The sequence below is a fragment of the Ammodytes marinus genome, assembly GCF_949987685.1.
Source record: "Ammodytes marinus genome assembly, chromosome: 7".
Taxonomy (NCBI): domain Eukaryota; kingdom Metazoa; phylum Chordata; class Actinopteri; order Uranoscopiformes; family Ammodytidae; genus Ammodytes; species Ammodytes marinus.
The window spans coordinates 7,582,160-7,604,894 of record NC_137211.1 but is presented as its reverse complement, the minus strand read 5'-3'; the positions used below and the strand labels follow the sequence as shown (position 1 = coordinate 7,604,894).

At 38.3% G+C, this 22,735-nt stretch overlaps 2 protein-coding genes across 2 annotated transcripts; both read left to right on the top strand.

Moving 5' to 3' along the window:
• The first annotated feature begins 2,131 nt into the window (after positions 1-2,131).
• Positions 2,132-6,814, top strand: LOC307253227 (SH3 and cysteine-rich domain-containing protein 3-like). The gene is made up of 13 exons (XM_080031160.1): positions 2,132-2,264; positions 2,980-3,017; positions 3,636-3,714; positions 4,245-4,398; positions 4,517-4,614; positions 4,786-4,846; positions 4,975-5,072; positions 5,208-5,274; positions 5,361-5,410; positions 5,555-5,634; positions 5,807-5,858; positions 6,025-6,162; positions 6,308-6,814. Exons 2-13 carry the CDS (start codon positions 3,010-3,012, stop codon positions 6,413-6,415), a joined length of 993 nt encoding a protein of 330 aa, XP_079887286.1. The 5' UTR covers positions 2,132-2,264; positions 2,980-3,009; the 3' UTR covers positions 6,416-6,814.
• Positions 6,815-15,023: 8,209 nt separating this feature from the next.
• On the top strand, positions 15,024-17,066 carry LOC307253228 (pancreatic progenitor cell differentiation and proliferation factor A-like). Its single transcript, XM_080031161.1, has 5 exons — positions 15,024-15,160; positions 16,122-16,224; positions 16,409-16,492; positions 16,611-16,704; positions 16,816-17,066. The coding sequence occupies exons 2-5, from the start codon at positions 16,170-16,172 to the stop codon at positions 16,961-16,963; spliced, it is 381 nt and encodes a 126-aa protein (XP_079887287.1). The 5' UTR covers positions 15,024-15,160; positions 16,122-16,169; the 3' UTR covers positions 16,964-17,066.
• Positions 17,067-22,735: the final 5,669 nt, after the last annotated feature.

The following is a 22,735-nucleotide window of genomic DNA, read 5'->3' as shown; positions in this document are numbered from 1 at the left end:
GCTATTACTTAACTTGAAAGACATTAAAGTAGTAAGGCAGTGAAGTAATTGCCGTTTGTTTGTGTTTGTGGTTGTCTGTGATCAACATATCTCAGAGAACATACTCAGACAATAATGACAGCCTCTTAAAGCAGGGAGCTGCCCTTGGGTCCCAGACGGGGGCCCAAAGGCAATTAAACGGCAATTAGCTGGTGGTAATGTGATTAATTACACATTTGTTTGGTAAAAAGCTACTGTATGCACCATTAAAGCATAATATAAGATGAATTGACAAGGGCGCCACGGGAACACCTAAATTATTATAATCTTTATTATATAATCTGTTTAAATGAGTTCAAATGTAGCCAGTTTAAATGCACATTCCAAAATATAGTTGGTCTTATTCATTTACCAAAATGGAATTTTTAATTACTAAGTAATACATACTCAGGATACAGTAAGGTGTATGGGTGTATTAGAGAAAGGGTGTTTAGAGGCCCACAGATCATGTTTACCCCCAGACCCTTAGATGGATCGCCTACGCCTATACCATAGATTATATATAAAAGAGGCCTAGACATGATTTTGGTGAACTGTTTAATTCAGCTTTAGCACCACCACCAGGACAAAGCTTTTATTTTCAGGTGAACCTGTGACACACAACATTGGCAGTGCACATTCATGTATAATCTGGAAAAAGGTCAATGGATTTTAGTGACCCCATGGCTGTTTATTTTTTGTTTAAATTTGTGGTTGTCTGTGGCTTGTCTTACCTCCTAAGACCACCATCAGGGTCTCTATGACTTAATCAAATATTATTTCATCCACCAACACACCGATGCTGGAAAGTGATGTGTGAGTGTGAATCAATAGGTAGTCATATGCCAGCTATAACAAGTCTTAAAAGGTTTTAGAGAAATTATCAAGATGAGTTAATACACTGTCTTTAACACTTACACCCAGTTCTATTCATTAAAGGAGGAGTAAGTGATATAGTCATTTTATCTATAACTTCCAGTCAGTGACTGCAGTTAGCAGTCCCCTCCCTCATCCCTAGGTCACCACAATATGAACAAGCAGCCGTCTCCGTCAGATGCATAGAGACCCGCCTCTTTATAGCGCTCTGTCTGAAATTTTATCAGCCAATTACTGCTAGCTGAATGACTATAGACCTGTGTTATGAACTGAACTGTGCATACTGTTTAAGTGATTGCTGTATGAATTTAGAGTGATTTAACATGCATTAACAAAAATATATCACTTACTTCTCCTTCAAGTGTATCCAGGTCCAGACTGTAAAAACACCCACTATGCAATCAAACCCCCCGTAAGAATTGCTTAACCATTAACCAAAAATGCAATAAAAAAAATAACATACCATTTATATAACTTTGATATCCTTGCAATATCTACACAAATGATGATATTAATGCCGTTTTTAAACACGGTTCAATTTGAGATATTTAGTCTGAAAAATGTATCAGAAGCAGTCAAACATGTCTAATGAGTTTAGAATTCTAACTCAAATATTTGAAACCACATTTTACCAGGTACAGTATACTACTGACATTACCCCAGTTTCTTGAATTGTAGCTACACTCCTTCCTCCAAAGCAGCTCAACTACAAGTTAAATAAAGTATGAACAGATCAAATGTTTTTTTAAACAGTAAAGCACAGGTTTGTGCATTGTCCTTGGTCAACAAGGGGCCAAAAAGGACGAGGACAGTGAACAGTTTGAATGCTTATGTGTGTATGTTGTCTGTGAACAAGTGGGCCATGGGGAAAGAGGTGTGTATATCTGTGTAATGAAGACAGAGGGAGAGACAGTATCTGATTTCCCCTCGTCATCGGTGCCTAGTCCGGGGTCCCCAGCTGTCGCAAACAGTCAGCTTGACACATGAGTGCTCAGAGCACACCCACACACACACACACACACACACACACACACACACACACACACACACACACACACACACACACACACACACACACACACACAAAAATCAAAAACAAGAACACAAATTCAGACGTATGCTCATACCTGGCATGATTTGGAAATCACCTAAAGAGACATTAGAAGGGAATAAATAAAGGGTGTTGACTCTGAATCCTGAGGGCCTGTAGTGAGGAGGCAGGTTGGTCGGCGGGTGTGTTACATTCAGATCCACTGCTCGTACAGATCTCCAGACACCACTAGCAGGTGAAGGACACATTCACAGAGACTTTTGAAACACGCTGGATTTTGTCCATTTCTTTTCTGAGCTGCGTGACTTTTTGACAAGAGGTATGTCCAAGTATATGTATGAGTTTGAGTGTGGCCACTGTAAAAAGTGTTTGCATGACAAAGGAGAGTTAGTTTATTCAGTTCAATCTCAGTAGGCAGACACACCAAGCTTTGAAATACTAGCTCAATAACTCATATTGAGAACATTTTGCCATTTCTAAAAGAAACATTTGTTCTGCCGTCTTACTTTCCAGAATTTTCCTCTTCTTTTCCTGATAGACTGAGGCACCCAAATTTAGCCTTGATGAGATTGAATTTCACAACCCTAGAATAGTTTGGGCCAAGTGGCCAAGTGCACTCGTACAGTATGCGTGCGAGAGAATGTACATGTAACTTTTTTCTCTTACAGAAGAAGATACAACACTGAGCTAAAATGAATTTGATATATTTGGATTGGACAGCATGTGAAGGCCAACATTAAAACATGACAAATATAAATTCATAATATCATAATAATAATCTTATTCAGCTGTGTTCCATGAATATTTCTAAATATGCACATATGGCCAGTTAAACAAATATATTGTTTGCGCTTCTTTTGTTATCTAAGGTTTAAGAAAAACAAGATAGAAGTTTAGTTTTTAAATAATGCTCTTGCTTGTCAATTCTTCAACTAGAATAAATAGATTCAACAATTTCCTTTTAACTGTGCTGCTTTAAAAATTAATATTTTATTCACAAAACAGTTAAAAAATATTGATATATTTCTTTTTAGGTGGGGCACTGCTGATACTATCCATACAACATGGACCTGTGAGTATATTTTACTGCAATACAAATATATTGCTTGCCCTATTTTGCCTGTGTGGACCTTCACCATGTCCTCCATTCAAATTAAAATAAGCAAAATGTTGCAACATTCCCGACTGAAACGCACAAGAACCTCCTAAGCAATGTGATTTTCTTCCATGTATTTGTTCAAATACAAAATAATGATGAAGCAGCTCAGTGTTCATTGGAGAATGTGTGTCACTGGAATTTCCCGGAATAAATAACCAACTCTCAACTATTTTGAGGTGGAAGGGAAATTTGATCCCCGCACAAAGCACGTCAGTCACATCAGGTCACTCCACGAGGTCACCCTGTTAAGACCTTGTGACCCCAATTTTTTGGTGTTTGCAGTTTTTATGTCAACATGTTCTGAGTGAAGTATTGACATGTTCACTCGGTGAAAAGTTAACATTTTGGAGAGACAAACTCTTTCTAGTGGAAGTAATGATACTGTATGTACTGCAGGATTTGATCTCATCAACTTTGTGTTTTTTTCTTTGTGTGTGTGTGTGTGTGTGTGTGTGTGTGTGTGTGTGTGTGTGTGTGTGTGTGTGTGTGTGTGTGTGTGTGTGTGTGTGTGTGTGTGTGTGTGTGTGTCAGGGAGGATGACAAGAACTCTGTGGATTTCCATGACAACCCTCCAGCTCCCGACAACCTCCAGAAGGAGGATGGAGACACTGTGAGTGACAGGCCCATGTCAACCCCCCACTGTTAGCAGTGCTATTCCCGCTCTGTTCAAAATAGTCCCCAGCTGGGACAGGAACACAGTGCAGGGTCTATAGGAAAAATATATGAGCTTTGACTTTGTTTGAATGTTTCTGCCTTTTATTCCCCACCGGATAAAGCCACACTGCTGCTGATCTCTGAGGGACGATCCCTGTAGGTTTAGAAATGCGCCTCTTTAGAGGCTTAGAAGTAGATGCAGATGAATAACAGAATGCAAATCATGTCAAACATCATGTGACATAAATGACTGTTTGTGCAAATCCTTTGAATACTACACTGCAGTTATTGTTAAATATAGGCTATGATATACAACAAAAACTATCTTTAGCAAGACAACTTCCAAAAATAGTTCATTATATATGCAATTTAAGCCAACATTTCAAATTGTTCTGTACATGCAGGCAATCCTCTACTGAAAACATTAAAAAAATGCTCATGGACTTTTTTTTCTCAATGACTGAGATATGCCCTTTGTGTGTCCAGGTCTATTTCATATACGATGAGGAAGTGGAGGTGGAGGAGAAGGAACCAGAGCCTCCACCCCCTGTTATCCGGGTCAACGACAAACCCCACAAGTTCAAGGACCACTACTGCAAGAAACCCAAGTTCTGTGACGTCTGCGCTCGCATGATAGTCTGTATGTATTGGAAGAAACAAAAACAAACAACGACATCACATATTTAAGAAGAGAATATGCGTGAAGTTGTCTATGTTGCCTATATAAATGCCTCATTTTGATTTCCTTTATTTTCCAGTGAACAACAAGTTTGCTCTGAGGTGTAAAAACTGCAAGACCAACATCCACCATGCATGTCAGTCATATGTGGAGTTCCAAAGGTGCTTTGGCAAAATTGTGAGTCCTGTTCCAATCTGCAGTAACAATATATATATATATTTATTTTTTAAACAAAAAGATATACTGTACAGTCAAGTAGCAACTGAAATATATACTGATTCTCATTACTTTACCACTGGTGACACATACTGTATAACTTAAATGGTTGGAAACATTTGTTTCCTTTAGCCACCAGGCTTCAGAAGGGCCTACAGCTCCCCATTATACAGCAGTGACCAACCAGATCCAAGTGAGTCCACTCAATGATAATATCTCCAGGTGTTTTCACCCATTTTATCTATCAATTGATTGACCATGAAAGAGTACAGCCTATTTTACGAGCTGTTCTATTATTTTTGGCTGTGTGTTCTCCACCAGACAACCCAAACCGGAACGACCCCGTCTTCGATACCCTGCGGGTCGGTGTCATCATGGCAAACAAGGAGCGCAAAAAGAATGAAAAAGACAATAAAAATGTGAGTGTGCTATATACTTACTTGCACTAAAGGTAATTGTTTAAGCAATAAAGATAGTAAAGCATTAAACATGAATTGTTGAAAGGAAATGAACTGTGATGTATTCAGTTCTGATAAACAATGTTGTTCCTATAGATAATGATGATGGAGGAGGAGGAAGAGGAGAATCAACAGCCAAAAGAGAGTGAGGAGGGAGGAGAAGGTATGTTTCTATATTCAACAGGTGAAAATTCAAGTTAATTAAAAGAAAAACATTTTAAAAGTCATAAATGTCCCATGTCCATACAGGGAAACCTGATGATAAGAAGGAGAAAGGGGGAGACAAAGCAGATGACAAGGTCAGAAAAAAATCTTTACTCTTTTCAAAGCAGCTACTACAATTACTGTCCTGCTCCACCAGCTGTAATACTGCATGGCATGTACACATCTTTGTGATAAATCTGCTTTCATATGCTGTAGCATCTGTGCTGTTTTTTCCTCAGCATAAGACATTCTCCCAATCCCACTATTACCTGGCTCTCTACCGCTTCAAAGCCATAGAGAAAGACGACCTCGACTTCCAGTACGTTTGAAAGAAAAAAAAATTCCCAACATGCACTAATTACATACAGTATAAAGATTTTAATTTTTTACATTTTCTTTATCAATAATTCAATGCAACCTAATTGTATGAAATATGATATACAAAAGGGCAGGGGGAAAAAAAATCCACATGTACTGTATTTGTGTTTTAGCCCTGGTGATCGGATCACAGTGTTGGATGACTCGAATGAAGAATGGTGGAGGGTGAGTTCAACTTCATCGTTTTCTCGATTCTTTATAGATTTCATGTAACAGGTTGTTTTTGAATATGCCTTTTCAGTTCAGTGCAGAAAAAAAGCTTCAGTTGTGTCCTACATTTTTTGATGTTTGTCTAAAGTTTACTCAAATTCTGTTTGCGCCCTGATTTCAGGGAAAGAAGGAAGACAAGACCGGCTACTTCCCCACCAACTACCTCATAAAAGTGCGTGCAGCCGAAAGAGTTTTCAGGGTGACACGCGCCTTCGTAGGGAACAGAGAGATGGGGCAAATCACCCTGAAGAAAGATCAGGTAATCGCACTGTAATTTAACAACACTAATTTTGTTAATGTTTTACTAACCCTCAGTATCAGCGCATACAAATGGTGCATCAATAACTCTGTGAGAGTGTGTCAAGTTGCCCCTGTTGCTGAGATGTTTGGCTGTGCTGTTTCAGATTGTGGTGAAGAAAGGAGACGAGAAAGGCGGCTACCTGAAGGTCAGCACTGGACGCAAGCTGGGCTACTTCCCTGCTGATCTGCTGGACGAGATCACTGTGACATAAACATCACTACGTGCAACGAAAGAGCAGGGGCATCCTCCTGATGCTGCAGCAATTTTCTATATTTGTTACCTGCATCTGCTCTTGTTGTGTGTCACAGCAGATGACAAATGCTTGCTATACAGGGTTCCTGCAGCTTAAGGCAAGTTAGATTACTGTAAGAACTTTTTTAGATTTTTTAATGCCAGACCAGTTTTACAATAACGGAACTGTAGAGAACATTGACATCAATTACTTTTAGTTAGGAACAATCTTGCATAAATCATGACTTCTTTTGTCCAATGAAGAAGTTAAAAGATCACATTCAAATGATGTGTAGTGTGTTTTTTAATGTTGTAGGTCATAATTGTATCTAAGATCATTCAATATACAGAAATAAAAAGCCAATAATGATAATGTTTCTCAAAGTGACAATTATGCCAGTGAAGTGGTGAAAGGTGTAGGAAAACTGCAAACGTTTACAAATTTGATAACTTATGAATAAATGAAGTGTTTGTTTCCATTTGCAGGGCTCTCTATGTCCTTTATAGTTACGTAAATAGAGGCTTCAAAGCCATATCCACATGTACATAGCTTTGTAATAACAAAGCAACTAAAAAATGCAATGAATATTTTCTAGATTGGGCTTGTACATAGTTCCACATGTGACCCTGACAAATACTGCTCAAAAATGTTACAAATGTTTGCACTTATAGCTAGCTGCTGAGAACATTTGCAGAAGTATAAATGTTTCAAATATTAAACCTGAAATGCACTTATAAACTCCCTGTGAAATGTTGTTATAATCTTTTTAATGCAGCATAAAGATGAAGGCAAACCTGTATTCATAAAGCAGTATGCAATATTTGCAGTGTGTAGGACAACTTGAAGTGAAGGTTTTCTTCACCGGATCTTTAACTCACACAGAGTTTAGTTAATGACTGGCATCTGAAATCCAATTTCAAATCTGAGGTTTGAATTGGAGTTCCGTTATCAATTCTGGATGACTGCTCCCACTGTACGCAGTAATGTAAGTAAATAAATGATCATCATCATGATTTACAGCTGTTTTGCTTTTAAAGTAGGTTAGGCTATAACATGATCAGTGACTGTGATTACAGTAAAGCTGAGGAAACTCTGCAGTGTTGTGACAAGTTGTGCCAGCAGATGGAGACAAGTCTTTCGTATGACGCTTATTATAAATTATGATTTACACACTTCATACTGTATTTCAATTTACTCCTTTCAACTTTAAAATAAAATAGTTGTGTTCGGGTTGGGTTAGTGGGTAACACTTTACAATAAGGTACACAAAATTGTAGTAGCTACTACATACCTACTACATAGATATGTGTTACCTACTACATAGGGTTTTTTTTTGTGCTACCTAACACATAGGGTTTTTTTTTGTGTTACCTACTATATAGGGTTTTTTTTTGTGTTACCTACTACATAGGTTTTTTTTGTGTGTGCTACCTATGTGTTAGGTAGCACAAAAAAAACCTATGTAGTAGGTAACACAAAAAAAAACCTATGTAGTTGGTAACACATATCTATGTAGTAGGTATGTAGTAGCTACTACAATTGTGTGTACCTTATTGTAAAGTGTTACCGATTAGTGATAGGGAAAGGAATAAGTAAAAAGGATCAACGTTAGGATTAGAGTTAGGGTCAGGGAAAGGGGGTCAGGGTAAGGGTAAAAACAGGTTTGCTTTAACCCTTTCATGCATTCATGCAGGTCACTATGTGGATTTTGTATTAGTTTTCATATTATATAGGCCTAAAATTCTATTTATTGGTTTGTATAACATATTTTATATCAACTAAAAAATTACTTAAAAAATGTGTTACGTAACAATTTGGAAAAAATCCTGAGTTTCTTGTTATCCATGCACGAAGGGGTTAAAAGATATAACTGATATTGAAAAAACCCTTCAATATGCTACTAGGGACATATGGGAGGAACTGTAGGACACCAATATTTGGTCAAGATCCTTCTCACTGCTGGAGAGAAGGCCATCACTAAGAACTGGCTCAAGACTGATGCACCTGATTAGAGACAATGACTGAACAATGTAGGTGGTATTCCAATGATGGCAACGCTATATAGGTTAAAAAAAATTAATAGCTAATCTAGCCTACATGTCAAAAAAGATGCATAAGTAGGCTTGTGTGGCCTATTGTATTAAGCCTATGTAACACCTAGGCTAGTTGTGATGGTTATTATGGTAAGGGTCCAATAGAAGTGTGTGTGTGTGTGTGTGTGTGTGTGTGTGTGTGTGTGTGTGTGTGTGTGTGTGTGTGTGTGTGTGTGTGTGTGTGTGTGTGTGTGTGTGTGTGTGTGTGTGTGTGTGTGTGCGTGCGTTTGTGTGTGTGTGTGTGCGTGTTGATAGGTCTGCGACGGAGGCAGACGTGACTCACCATAGAAAGTGGCAGCAATGAACCGACCAGGTAAGATATATTATTAACATGTAGACTTATCACGAGTATCCTGGTCCGTTTAAGTCAATAGCTATGTTTGTTCGCGCTGTTTGTCGTTTGTTCAGTGAGCAACAGGTAGCTAACGTTACCAAATAGCTTCAGTTAGCAGAGAATTCAGCACCCAGGACAGCTCTGGTTTAGACCGGTGGTTACCATGGTGTTAACACCAGAAACTGTTATAAATAAGTCGGTCTACTGGAGTTTTAAACACATTTTTAGTGAGAAACTATAGCCTATGTGTTTAATTTAGACTATGCAACAGTTACATTATCTTTATATCCATCTATCTATATATCTATCTATCTATCTATCTATCTATCTATCTATCTATCTATCTATCTATCTATCTATCTATCTATCTATCTATCTATCTATCTATCTATCTATCTATCTATCTATCTATCTAATCAATTTTTTATATCATATCTATATTTTGTAGGTTTTGGAGGGACAAGTTCATGCAAGAGCTCCAAAAATATGATTTTGATTTGCATTCAAGATATCATATTCAAAGGTATTCACCCACCCACTGTAGCCTAATGTGTGGGTGCATAAACATGAATATTAATACTGTGAACTTACCTGGTTAGGTGAAGTTATGTTAATCGTATCTACAGTCCCCTCCAATAGTATTGGAACAGTGAGGCCAATTCCTTTATTTTTGCTGTAGACTGGAAACATTTAGGTTTGACACCAAAATATGAATATGAGACAATAGATCAACATGTCAGCTTTCATTTACAGGTATTTACATCTGGATCTGATACACAACTGTGAAGAAAGCATTATTTGAAAAGGAACACCACATTTTTAGGTGAGCAAAAGTATTGGAACAGATAGACTTAAAATAAATTTAAGTGAATAAGACTTAATATTTTGTTACAATTCCTTCGCTTGCAATAACTGCATCAAGCCTGTGACCCATTGACATCACAAAACTTTTGCATTCTTCTTTTGTGATGCTTTTCCAGGCTTTCACCGCAGCCTCATTCAGTTGCTGTTTGTTTTTGGGGGTTAATCTCTTCACTCTCCTCTTTAGCAGGTAAAATGCATGCTCTAAAGGGTTTAAGTCTGGAGATTGACTTGGCCAGTCTAAAACCTTCCATTTCTTGCCCCTGATGAAGTCTTTTGTTGTTTTTGCAGTTTTTTTGGATCGTTATCTTGCTGCATGATGAAGGATCTTCCAATCAGTTTGGTTGCACCTTTCTTTAAATTGGCAGACAAAATGTTTATGTAGACTTCTGAGTTAATTTTGCTGTTGTCATCATGTGGAAAGGCTAAAGTTTGATGAAAGAAAGGATCTGCTTATGATCCCAAACATACAAGCTCATCTGTGAAACACGGTGGAGGCAATGTCATGGCTTGGTCTTGCATGGCTTCTTCTCGGATGGGCTCATTAATCTTCATTGATGATGTAACACATGATGGCAACAGCAAAATGAACTCAGAAGTCTACAGAAACATTTTGTCTGACAATTTATAGAAAGATGCAACCAAACTGATTGGAAAATCCTCCATCATGCAGCAAGATAATGACCCAAAACACACTGCAAAAACAAAAAAAGGAGTTCATCAGGGGTAAGAAATGGGAGGTTTCAGACTGGCCAAGTCTATCTCTAGAGTTAAACCCTATAGAGAATGCATTTTACCTGCTAAAGAGGAGACTGAAGAGAGTAAACAAACAACAACTGAAAGAGGCTGCAGTGAAAGCCTGGAAAAGCATCACAAAAGAAGAATGCAAAAGTTTTGTGATGTCAATGGGTCACAGGCTTGATGCAGTTATTGCAAGGGAAGGATTTGCAACAAAATATTAAATCTTATTCACTTAAATTTATTTTAAGTCCATCTGTTCCAATACTTTTGCTCACCTAAAAATGTGGTGTTCCTTTTCAAATAATGCTTTCTTCTCAGTTGTGTATCAGATCCAGATGTAAATACCTGTAAATGAAAGCTGACATGTTGATCTATTGTCTCATATTCATATTTTGGTGTCAAACCCAAATGTTTCCAGTCTACAGCAAAGATAAAGGAATTGGCCTCACTGTTCCAATACTATTGGAGGGGGCTGTATATAAAGCCAAACCACAACTTATTACTACTTAACTATCCATATATTTGTTTGATATTTTGAATGTAACGTTTATTTGACTGCTTTTGTGGCAGGTTTTGACATCAGCAACTCCAGCATGTGAGTATTGGTCATTGAGTTTGCATCATATGCTACAAAAACATTTGGACTAACTCGATCCATGACCAGAGTTTGGCATCTCTTCTTTCTTTTTTTTAAATATATTTTTTGGCATTTTTATGCTTTATTGATAGTGTAGAGACAGAGTTGAAACGGGGCGTGACATGCAGAGAACGACCGCGGGCTGGAATCGAACACGGGTCCACTGCTGGCCGAGGCCCATGAAGGGGACGCCCTACCAACTGAGCTAAGGGCGCCCCCTTTTGGCATCTCTTCTTGTAAACAACTGATGGGATTTCCAGGTCAGACAGGATCGGTGCTCTGTTAATAGCCTTACAGCCTGACTTAGCTCAAGGAGCAGTAGAATTACCGTAACAGGCAAGAGTCCGGTCTGAAGCGTTTGTTTGGAAGCCATCAGCGTATATGGGCCTGTTGTTAACCATCATACATCTATGTATAACATGTTAAAATAAGACAACCACAAAGTCAAACTTATGAGCACTGAAAAGGGAAAAAAAGAGTGCCCCAGCAACATATAGGCATATCATTATATATTGTTGATATTCAAATGGGGTTAGAAGAAGTTTAAAACTTTTCTGGTCCTATCCCCTCTTAATTTGTATGCATTATTCATAGATAAAGTTCATTTTACAGCCATGAGTGTCTTTGGTGGACTTGATAATCTTAAACAAATCAACTCTTTTGAAAGAAACATAAACAAAATAATCCTAGCAGATGAACCAAAACCGTCAAACGGGAAATCACTGGTCTAGCTCATAACCATTCAATATTTAGTTTTTTGGGGGGATAAAGTCTTCTTACATGTTGTGAATGGGTGTGAATGTATACCTCTCCTGTTTGTGTCACATGTGTGTCTGCTTATAGGTACACGGGAGGGTTTCTCTCATGTGAGCCAGCTGACGTCTTTTCTGTCCAGTGTGTGTGTGTGTGTGTGGGGGGGGGGGGGGGGGGGGGGGGGAGGGGGTCCTCACTGGGAGACTTGCTGAGAAGAGGTACCTCCTTGCTCCTAACTAATCCTTATTTTTAAAAACACAAAGTTGAATCATTCCCCAATTGTATTCGTCACAAAAATGTATCAATATTGAGTCATAAATTACAAACCAAAATTAGCTGGAAATAGTACTTTTCAGGATGCTCATTTGGGATAATAATTACACCAAATGCTGCCATTGAGGGGCCTGGTAGGAGAGACTGTCTTTGGCTTAAGCTGGGCAGATGGATGGACACGAGACCAAACAGGGAGTCTAGACATGTAGAAAAAATGTCAGTGTGGGATGCTTTAAATACAAACCGTAACAGGTTGGCAGATTCCTTTTATCAATTTAATACAATTAACAAATATAATATCGAACAGTCGTTTACACACAGTTTGATCTATGAAAATGTCTATCTAATCTATATTTTTTGGTTGATTATATTTTGGATTAATAATCAGAATCCACAAAGTAATTTAGCTGAGAAAAAAGGAAAACTAATTGCTTTGGAGATGTAGTGGAGCAGAGGTATAAATAAGCAGACTAAAGCACAGTAGTAGTAATAGAGTGAATGTACATAGTTGAAGGACAAACTGTTGACTGCCATTTTCTAGAGTCTTCAGGTGAGCAGTGTTTTGAGCTCCAAGGCCTCCTGTCTCATGCTGTTGTTTATGTTTAAACGACTGTAATCCAATCACACTCGTTTAACTGGATGTCGACAGCAGCAGCAGCAGCCGCCGATAAGTCTGTTGTTCTTCAGGTGGAAACAGAAGCTGTTGTGACGTTATTTCTGTGTTTTATTTTTTATCTTAACAGAGCTCAGCCTCTCACGAGCCCACTGCGGTGTGTGTGTGTGTGTGTGTGTGTGTGTGTGTGTGCGCGCACGAGTGTATTTAAATGTCCTGACATGGACGTAATGACTTTGAAAGCAGTAAATAAGTGATGTCAAATATGTTTATATTTACTTTAGAGTTTCCTGTTGACATTCCTCCACATTCAAGTATTTTGAGGAAATGGTCGGCAAAGTGAAGGTGTGTTTGTCAAAGCCAGCAGGTGCATTAAGGTGCTGGCTGTACTGTGTTTATAGTACAATAGATAATTGATAATAGACTATTAATCATTATTTTCCTGTCTGGATCACACAGGATAAGGTGACCGGCAATTCAACGAATAATGGAGACACCTCTGGGTTTGAAGGAAGATTCTTTCGCCAAAAGACAACATGCTACAACAAAAAATTATTATTTTTCATAGCTTGCTTTTGTTTTGTTTTGTTTTGTTTTTTATGTATTTGTAGCTTGTTTTCTTGATTATTTTGTCTTGTTTGTTTGTTCCTGGTCTTTTATTATTTTTATTCTTTATTTTTGTTTTGTCTTTCTTGTCTGTTTATGTGAGGGAGGGGGGAGGGGGAGGGGCTAGGGGTTGTGTGGGTATTGTATGTGTCTACTTGTTCTGTTTTTTTGTCCATATGTGTAAAATCGTAAAACCACTCAAATAAATGTAAAAAATAAATAAAAAATAGTCTTTTAAAATGTGAATTTGTTATATTTATGGATGTTGGATGATGTCCTTTTAGAGTTATTTATTTTGTCATGTGAGTTACTAACAATATGAATTCATTTACTTGATAATTTTTCAATTAAAGTCAGTTAAATTGTGTGTGGTCTTTTGTCATTGATGGTCATGTGAGTAAATTAAATTTCTATGTATTTTTTAAGATAAATGTCATACTGCCTCTATGGGGGGGCGCTCTAACCACTGGAGGGCGCTCTTACCACTACACCACGAACTCCCCCCCATAGAGGCTTAAGTCCCACAGATAGTACAGTATATACAAGCTCATTCCTCAGAAGCAGCAGACCAAAGGTCCGGGTAGTTCTCTATGCATGTCATTCCCCTCTCTGCCCCATTTCACCTGTCATTCCAAACGATCTAATGAAGCATAAAAAAGCCCCAAAAAAAATCTTTCAAATTTTTTTTCCTACTGTTCATAAAGCTGGTGGCCTTGTTTTATATTCAGCCTCAGGGTGGCGGTAGAGGCTTTGTTTACAGTTTCGTTTTGGAAATGGAAACTAGGCTACATCGGCTACATGCAATGATCCCTGCTACAGTATTTGTTCCACATTTATGTTGCATTGTTGAAGGGAGCCTGAGACTCAAGAATGTAATTATTATGCACATGTCAATCTTGATTCACTGTAAGTGTATATAGGCTTATGCAATCTCAGTGTAAAGCAAATATTTTTAACCAAGAACATTCAATTTGATTTTCCAAATTATCTGATCACTTTTGAGACCAAATGTAACATCTCTGTCAGTTAACGGTAGATGTGAAGGATATCCACGACTTCTAGCAACAAATGTGAGAAAAGAACTCGTTCCCTGACCGGGAATCGAACCCGGGCCGCGGCGGTGAGAGCGCCGAATCCTAACCACTAGACCACCAGGGAGAGCTGCATGTCAATGCAGTGTTCATCGTGATTTCATATTACAACCACTACTATTGCGTCTTGTCTGCATTAGGTTACGGTAGAGTTGACTGATGAACAATGACAGTGAAATAATACAATGACAATGAAAACACGAAAATAAAACCAATACAACGGTTATCGGAGGTCAGCCTTCTTAAAACATAGGCTAATGTCCCTGATTTGAATGTCACTTCAGATAAAAACGCGTTTGCTTTTCATCAGTTTGCAGCTAACAGTTGCTACCCAACGGGGAGGCGTGCTTGTGTTGTCCATCAGCAGGTTGAATTAATCCTCTCCTAAGCAAATTAAGCCTCCTCGTGTCTGGTGCATGTCTGATGCGTGGACGTATCATGGGCTGATGTCAACTGGTCCCAATCAAACGGGAACAACAGCACGTTCTTGTCCCTTGCGCTGCCACAGTCTCCGCCCCGTGCCGATGGCTCAGACCAGACCCTATAAATACCCGCTCCTCAATCCGCAAGGTCAGTGCCAGCAGCAGTGTATCGACCACCAGGTCTACACAGAGAGATAATCCACATATGGGCTACTTGTGACAACCAGCACTTCTTCTACTTCAAGCCATCCGCATCTTACAACCGCAACCGGTGCCAACAGCAGCATCCTAATCTTTAAGGTAGGCCTAATTCAAAATAATGAAAGTTAATGTTTTATAGCATTGGAAGTTATATCAAAGTTGCATGTTTAGGCCTTAACAAAAATGACCTTATATATGCTACTAAAGTCAGTTAAGCTTTCACATTTTAACTATTAAAAATATACAGGTTTTGAGTGTGCTGGAATGCTTTTTCACTGCTTAGGCCTACCTTCAATATCCTAGGTCAATTTAAAAGAAACAACATGTTTGTTATGGGCCTACTCTGCAAGCCCACATCATTTGTTTACAAGCACATAATAAATACAAATTTCCTTTTTTTACCCTCTGGTCATTGTGTTATTAGTTTGGCTGAACCTGTTTTTGTCTGCTGCTTGGAAATCTCCAAAGCCGCTACTCACCTGGGGTTAAGCTTTACAGCACAGGCTCGAGGCTGATAACATATTCTACCTCTTGAAGAGACTGCGATACCTTACATAGACTACACACATAATACTTATTATTTTATATTTTCTAGTTTAGTTATAATTGACACATTTTTGCACTTAAACATTGGATTGAGCCTCCAATGATTTTCATGCTGCACAGCAGTAGATTGAATGTCAACCAGCGATAGAAATATTTCCTCTATGGGGGCATTATGCCTTACCAGTATGTTCCATGGTTATGCTGCCAGCTATTGCACATAGATTTCCAAGTTCAGATGCACATGCACATGGACACACACACACACACACAGTGGTTATTTGAGTCATGGTGGAAAGCAAATTCTTAGTAACAGCTGTTTCTGCTTGATGGCACATGGACAGGATTGGAGGCATGGCTGCACGTAGCAATGGCATCTTAGTGAAATTGGGTCATGAGCAGCACGTTGTTATCTGAATGCTATCAGAGCATATGTGCATTTCTGTGCACTTGGGTTTGCTGCTGCTGCAGCACTGCACAATCTTCATACTATATTTTCCCTCTGTCTCTCCTCCAGATTTCAATTTTCTATCTTTGAGCGGCTTTCCACCTAAGGTCGGAGAAAATGGCATCAATTCCATCAAGTGGCTCCCTCATCGCCACCCATGATTACTATAGAAGTGAGTCAGACGCGACCAATATGCATTTGCATTTATATTGTATTATTTCTGGATAATTACAAAATGCCAGGTGACACTTTTGATAGTTAACCATAACTGCACCACCAGTCATTTATGTAAAAAACAGTGTTTGTCTTTGATTAGTTTTTTCACTAAACAATCTGTCGTAATATCTTTTTTCCAGGGCGTCTCGGGTCTGCCTCCAGCAGCAGCTCCTGTGGCAGTGGTGCTGCTGAGTACACAGGAGAGGTCATTCCACACCACCCAGGTATATATATATTTATATATAAATAATAATAATATTAAAGTGAGGAGGTTTGATTTTGAAATGTTGATACTCTGCACCAAAGCACGCTCCTGTCTAAAACTCACTTTGTTCTTCCCAGGACTCCCAAGGCAAGATTCTGGTAGCTGGTGGACTTCATTTTTCTTTGCCAAACCAAACCAGCCCGGCGTGCAGAACGGATCTGAAAATCCAAAGTGAGTGCCAGCCATTGTATACGAGCTAATCATGCTAATGTTAATAATCTGCTGCACCGTTGGTTTGTTTTGGTTCTGTTGGGTTAAACTATGGTTTCTTTGTGTCCACAGAACATACACGGTGAACGACGGTCAGGTGACCTGTATAGCCAGAGAAATGAAAAGACGCCTTAGTGAAGCCAGTGAAACCGGAAGATTCGAAGCCTTGCCTCCTCACAAAACAAAGACAGCTCCAACAAATTCACCAAAATCCTCCTAGTCTCCATTCCCTCCCCTCTCCCCTCACCCAATCCCCCCACTCCTTTTGCACATCCTGCACCATCAACTTGCCATCCCACCCATTGGAGATGTTGATGGTGTTACCTTTAGCTAGCTAGAGTTTGCTTTCCTTTTTTTTGCATTCTTATGTATAGTATATTTTTATTATGACCAAAAGTTGAAAAAAAATATATGTAAAAAGTTTTTATTCATTTTATTGTATATTTTATTGGACTTGATACTGTTAATAATAATAAAATGATTGCAATCATAACTTATGTCTTACATTTGAATTGCTCTTACACATCTATTATTCACCTTCTAGACTGATTCTCAAAAGAAAAATAGTCTTTATATTATTCAGGAAAACAGACAAAAAAGACATAATCTTGTTTCTTCAGCCAGATGGATGCCTCTCTTCAGCAGAGCAGGGGTTTTATAACTCTGTAAGGGGAGTATAGGTGCAGCGTACTTACCAAACAGATAATCTTTTTAGCTGTGATATGATTAGCAACGATTCGTTTGGTTGTTAAAATAGCCTCACCTGAGCTTGAATGTAGGTCAACAACAGCCTTTGGAAAAATAATGCAGGATTATATTGTTTAAATAGAACAAATACACTGAACACACTCATTTGTTGTGTCCATATAGTTTGTTATTCTACAATTGACCTGTAGCATCCTTCCTATAAAAACTACACTTGCACCTTCTGCCTTCAAATCCTACATGTGTACTGAAATTGTTTTAAAAGACATTTTTGAAATGCCACAGCACAGTTGTTGAGAAGGATTCAGTTGGTTCACGTTACAAAAGGCTGCATGGAAAGAGCTGTTAATACTACAGTAGCTAACCACCGTGTTGAAAGACATTTAAATCAACACACACTTCTGTAGTGGGAGGAGGTTTTCTAAAGCCAGACATCATTAGTTAAACAAATCTCTTGTGACATTCTCATAGTTTAGCAGATTTTTCAAATTTTTCAGAGAAAAAGGGTCTGCATTGATCTATGCAGACCCTTTTTCTCTGAAAAGACTTTTCTGTGAAAGCTGTTGGGAAATCACGCCAGCAAACTAAATATAGAGTGGATCAAAGTCTGGTTAGAGTTCATTCCTGTTGTTAGGTAAACTTCTTGTTTAAACAGGAAGGTCAAACAGTACCAGTGATGAATGTGGAGAATTTGGAGTAACATACTTGGACAAACATTTCTGGCATTGAAGGGACGTCAGACATGAATCATCTTTTAACTCCATAGCCAGTCAGACCACTGCCTGATCTGTCCTGCCCGCCCTCCAAAGCTGTTCTATTCCTGGGGCCGTGTAAGAGAGGCACTTGGGTCTAAAAATGTCCTGTGATCTCAGCAGTGTCCTTCACTGACTCGGGAGTCTCCCATCGTGTGGGGCTTTTTTTTATGAATATTCTGAAGGTGCTCTGGGTTACTCTGCACGAAGTTTAAATAACAAGGTGAAGGAAGGAGGAATCCCCTACATTTTTGCATCAAAACAACACTAGAAAAAGCTTTAGTTTAAATGCTAGATGCTGCAGAATCCTATGAAAAGAATCAGAGTGTCTTTGGTTTGATTTGCTTCCACAATCTTTAATATTTCATGGTATTAATAATGTAAAAGCGTTCTGAGTGTAATAACCAGTCTTTTAAAGGATTACAAATAATGGAAAGAGCCTCTACGACGTACAACAGGGAAAGGTTTTCAACTGCTTTAACTCTACTTGTGAAACTTGATTTCAGTGCTGGGATCGATTTATCTGACCTCAGGGACACTAGTGCCTAGGACCATTATTATTTGCTATTTAAAAAAATGATGCATCAATTAAACAACACATAGGCTAATGTTGTATGTATGCTGATGATTCTGCAGCATACATGGATAGACAAACTATTAGCTCAAATTTATAGCTACTATTCTGAAACAAATCAAAAAATATGTTTCTGGGTCAACACATAAACTCAAGGCTAGGGGAAACTCTTTTACACGTGAAAGTCTTTCCACAGGTGTTGGGAGTATGTTACTGAATATGTGGAACAATGTGGGGCAGAATATAAAGTTACATTGAATCATATTTCTCTGTGACGCTCAACGCCACTCATTTCTCCAGTCAGGGTCTTTTTATAAACCTGTTCCGCTGTCACCGGGTGCACACAGGGCGTTCGTGCACATCCGTTGGCCCAAAGACAAGAGGGGAATCTGGAGCAAAGGTGCTGTCCATGAGTCAGCACTGCCAAAGCATCCCACAAAACATTTTCCAGCTCATTCTGCACTGATAAGGAGAGCAAAGATACATCTAGTTCTCTGTGTTTTTCCCAGTTGAATCGGTTGCAACATTGTATATTTGTTTGTCTTTTCAGATAAAGGTGTTCAGACTGTCTGCTGTGCCGCGGGAATCATCCAGTCCTTGCGTGGCCCTGAGGGACTTTTCAGTGTCCCACTATGTTTACCTCTGCAGGCCACAAGTGTTTATTCGTGCTTATTGGGTGGATCAAGTTTGGGGTTTTTCCTTTTAATAAATTCCCTGATTTCAAATCTGATCTGAAAGTTGGCACATGTTAGTTAGTTAGTTAGTTAGTTAGTTAGTTAGTTAGTTAGTTAGTTAGTTAGTTAGTTAGTTAGTTAGTTAGTTAGTTAGTTAGTTAGTTAGTTAGTTAAATCTTTATTGTCCACGGTGTGGAGATTCGTCTTCGGTCTCATACAAAAAACAACAAGCAGGACAACACAACAACAACAACAACAAAAGCAACAACAACAACATTTACACACAGACATCTTCAGGGCAAGAAGCAGGACAGCAGTGGCAGTATACACATCAGCGGGACATGGTGTTCAGTACCCCAATCGCTTTAGGAGTGAAGGAATTTTTAAAAATGTTACGATTTGCCCTTGGCACTCTGTAACGTCTACCCGAGGGAAGAAGTTCAAACTCCCTATGGAGTGGATGGGACGGATCGTTTGCTATTTTAACAGCTTTTTTCCTCAGCACTTCGTCGTACATACAACTTAAATGTTTCTGTTTTGTCCCTATGATTTTTGAGGCAAGGTTTATTATTCTCTGTAGCTTGCTTCTTCCTTTTACGTTTAGGTTACCATACCACATTGCCATATTAAAGGTTAAAATGCCCTCAATAAGGTTCTTATAAACTGTTTCCATAATGTGCTTGCTCACTCTGAATGAGTTGAGTTTGCGCAGTAGATGGAGACGTTGGTTACAGGTTTTAAAAATATAGTCTGTGTTTTCACTAAAATTTAGATTGCAATCAATAAATGTACCTAAATATTTGAAACTGTCTACTACCTCTACAACTTGTCCCCTAATTGTAAGGGGCTGCACATGGTCCTTTTCATGAAAAACAAGTTCCTGTGTTTTTGTGACATTCATCTCTAAGGAACTTACATCACACCACTTCTGAAGAGATGCCACATATGCTCTATATGCTCCCACATACATATCTTTCCTGTTTAAGTGCTGCTCTGACTTGAGTTAATGTTACAACTATCAAACATTTGTGTCATTTATAAACTGGACAACCCAAGTGGACACTGGAAGCGATGAATAATCTTGTTAAACAACAATTGCATCTAAGTATATGTGTAAATCACCTTTACACAAGTACTCTATTTCAAAAGTTCAAATTTGAAGTACTTCTACTTGAGTTTTTCCATTTCATGCTACTCTACAATTACACATCAGAGGGAAATATTGTACTTTTCACTCCTCGAGATCTATTTCACAGCTTTACCCCTAGTTTCATTACAAATAATGTTTGCATGCCGTAACATCCTGCAGTAACATTTTCAATGCTTAACTTGTAACTGTATTATTACAGTTTAGTTGTACTACTTTTAAGTAAGAGCCCTAAATTCTCGACAACAATCATTGTTATTGTGTCTGTTAGAAAAATCTGTAGAAATGTGTCAACAAAACACAAAAACAAGGTCATGTTTGTTGTGTTATGTTATGTTTTCACCATGGGGAAATACTAACTTAGCCCAGACAGAACATGGCATCACATTTCACACGAGAGCCTGTTTGTGTACCCAGCTGTAAATCTTCCCAGATCCCCACGAGTTGAGCCAAAACATTTGACGACGTCACTTCTCCATTTCCAGTCTGAAATCATAAAAGTGAAATGAGGCCACACTAGACTAAATAATATCAGAAATCATACATCAGAACTTCAAGTCCTGACCTAACCCCTACCCCATGGGGTACCCTGTTAAGTACAAACTATGCTGTGAACACAACTGCTATGTACTCAAGCAACATTTCTTTAGCACAGATTCTTTTGATTTGATTGATAGCAACAATTTCAATATATGACCACAACAGCAAGTAAAATCAACACCTTTATACCCCTATAGCACTAATCTGTAACTCTTTTACCTCCTGTCAGTTTTGGGATCCTATTATATAAGAGTTAATAACTAATCATTAAAAAAAATAAAAAATAAAAATAAAAATGTTATATGATTTAATATCTTTGTAATCGTCTTGTGTTTATTAAATGCATGCTTTTTATGTATAATTGTGTTGGTTTTAAACACACAACCACAGAGCATGGGATGGGACACACTAAAATAACTGCAAATTATGTAAGTTTTCTGAGAAATAGTGGAGCCATGTTTGTTTTTGCTGTCATGGGGTCGGTCCACTTCAGTCCAGATTAAAGTACATGGTTGGATTTCAGACTATGAATCTTTTGGTGAACAACGTACTTTTCCTAGAACTATAGCTGCCATCACATCTTTATGATGACAACTGTGAGTTTGAGGAAAAGTGGAAGGAAATATGTGCACCTTCACCTACATCGACAAGGAGTGAGGTGCTTTCTAGTTTTTAGCACTTCATTCTTACAAGGAGAGTATTGTAATGGCTTAATTTACTGTTATTCAATACATTAACTCAACAACTTAAAGGTGCACTATGCAACTTTGGGTGTGTCAGAGAAGTGAACATTTTCCAAGGTATATTCTCATAACTGAATAAACAAACTTTCCTCAAAGGAAAATGAGATCCCTGGAACACTGTTTGAAGTTAGAAAGCTCCCCGAAAAGTTATGGTTTCAATGTTGTTGTTTACAGCAGCAGGGCCCATAGTTTGGTTTACACACATATTCTAGTCTTACGTTTGGTTCCTAGTTCCTCAAAATGTATTTATTTATATTTATGATGATAGAGTAATTCAATACGATCTTTTATATGAACCCTGTGGTATGTGGTTCGTTATGTAACCTCTTGAGGGAGCGAAATAGGTACCAATGTTCTATATAGGAATGTTTAATTTAGGAACAAATAAAGGGTTCCTCCATATGAAAATAGTTAAATGGTTCTATATCCAACCTTTTGAGGACACACATATAAACCAAGCTATAATATTTCATTATATAATTGATTTTATAGGACTTATAGGTGCTTATTCTTTGTATGTAAGTCTACAGTCAGTGACCTCTGCACCTGCATTCTTTTCTACCTGTTCATATACGTCTCCCAGCTTTCTGTATCTCTGCTGCCCTCTGGTGGACAAAGGACATCACTGCTTTAAAACCAATAAATATGTTCTGTGTGTTTTCTCGTAGATGTGAGTCTCAGATGTTTTAAGAAATAAAAGGAGAAAAAAAAGTAACCACAAGGGAGGGCTCAGTTAGATAGCTCATCGCACTATTTTATTCAATTACTGACATCTCAAGAGAAGAGGAGAGCCTTGAAACTCTGCTGTTGGTAAACCACAGTTCTGTTTTTTTTTGTTGTTTTTTTCGTAGCGTTGA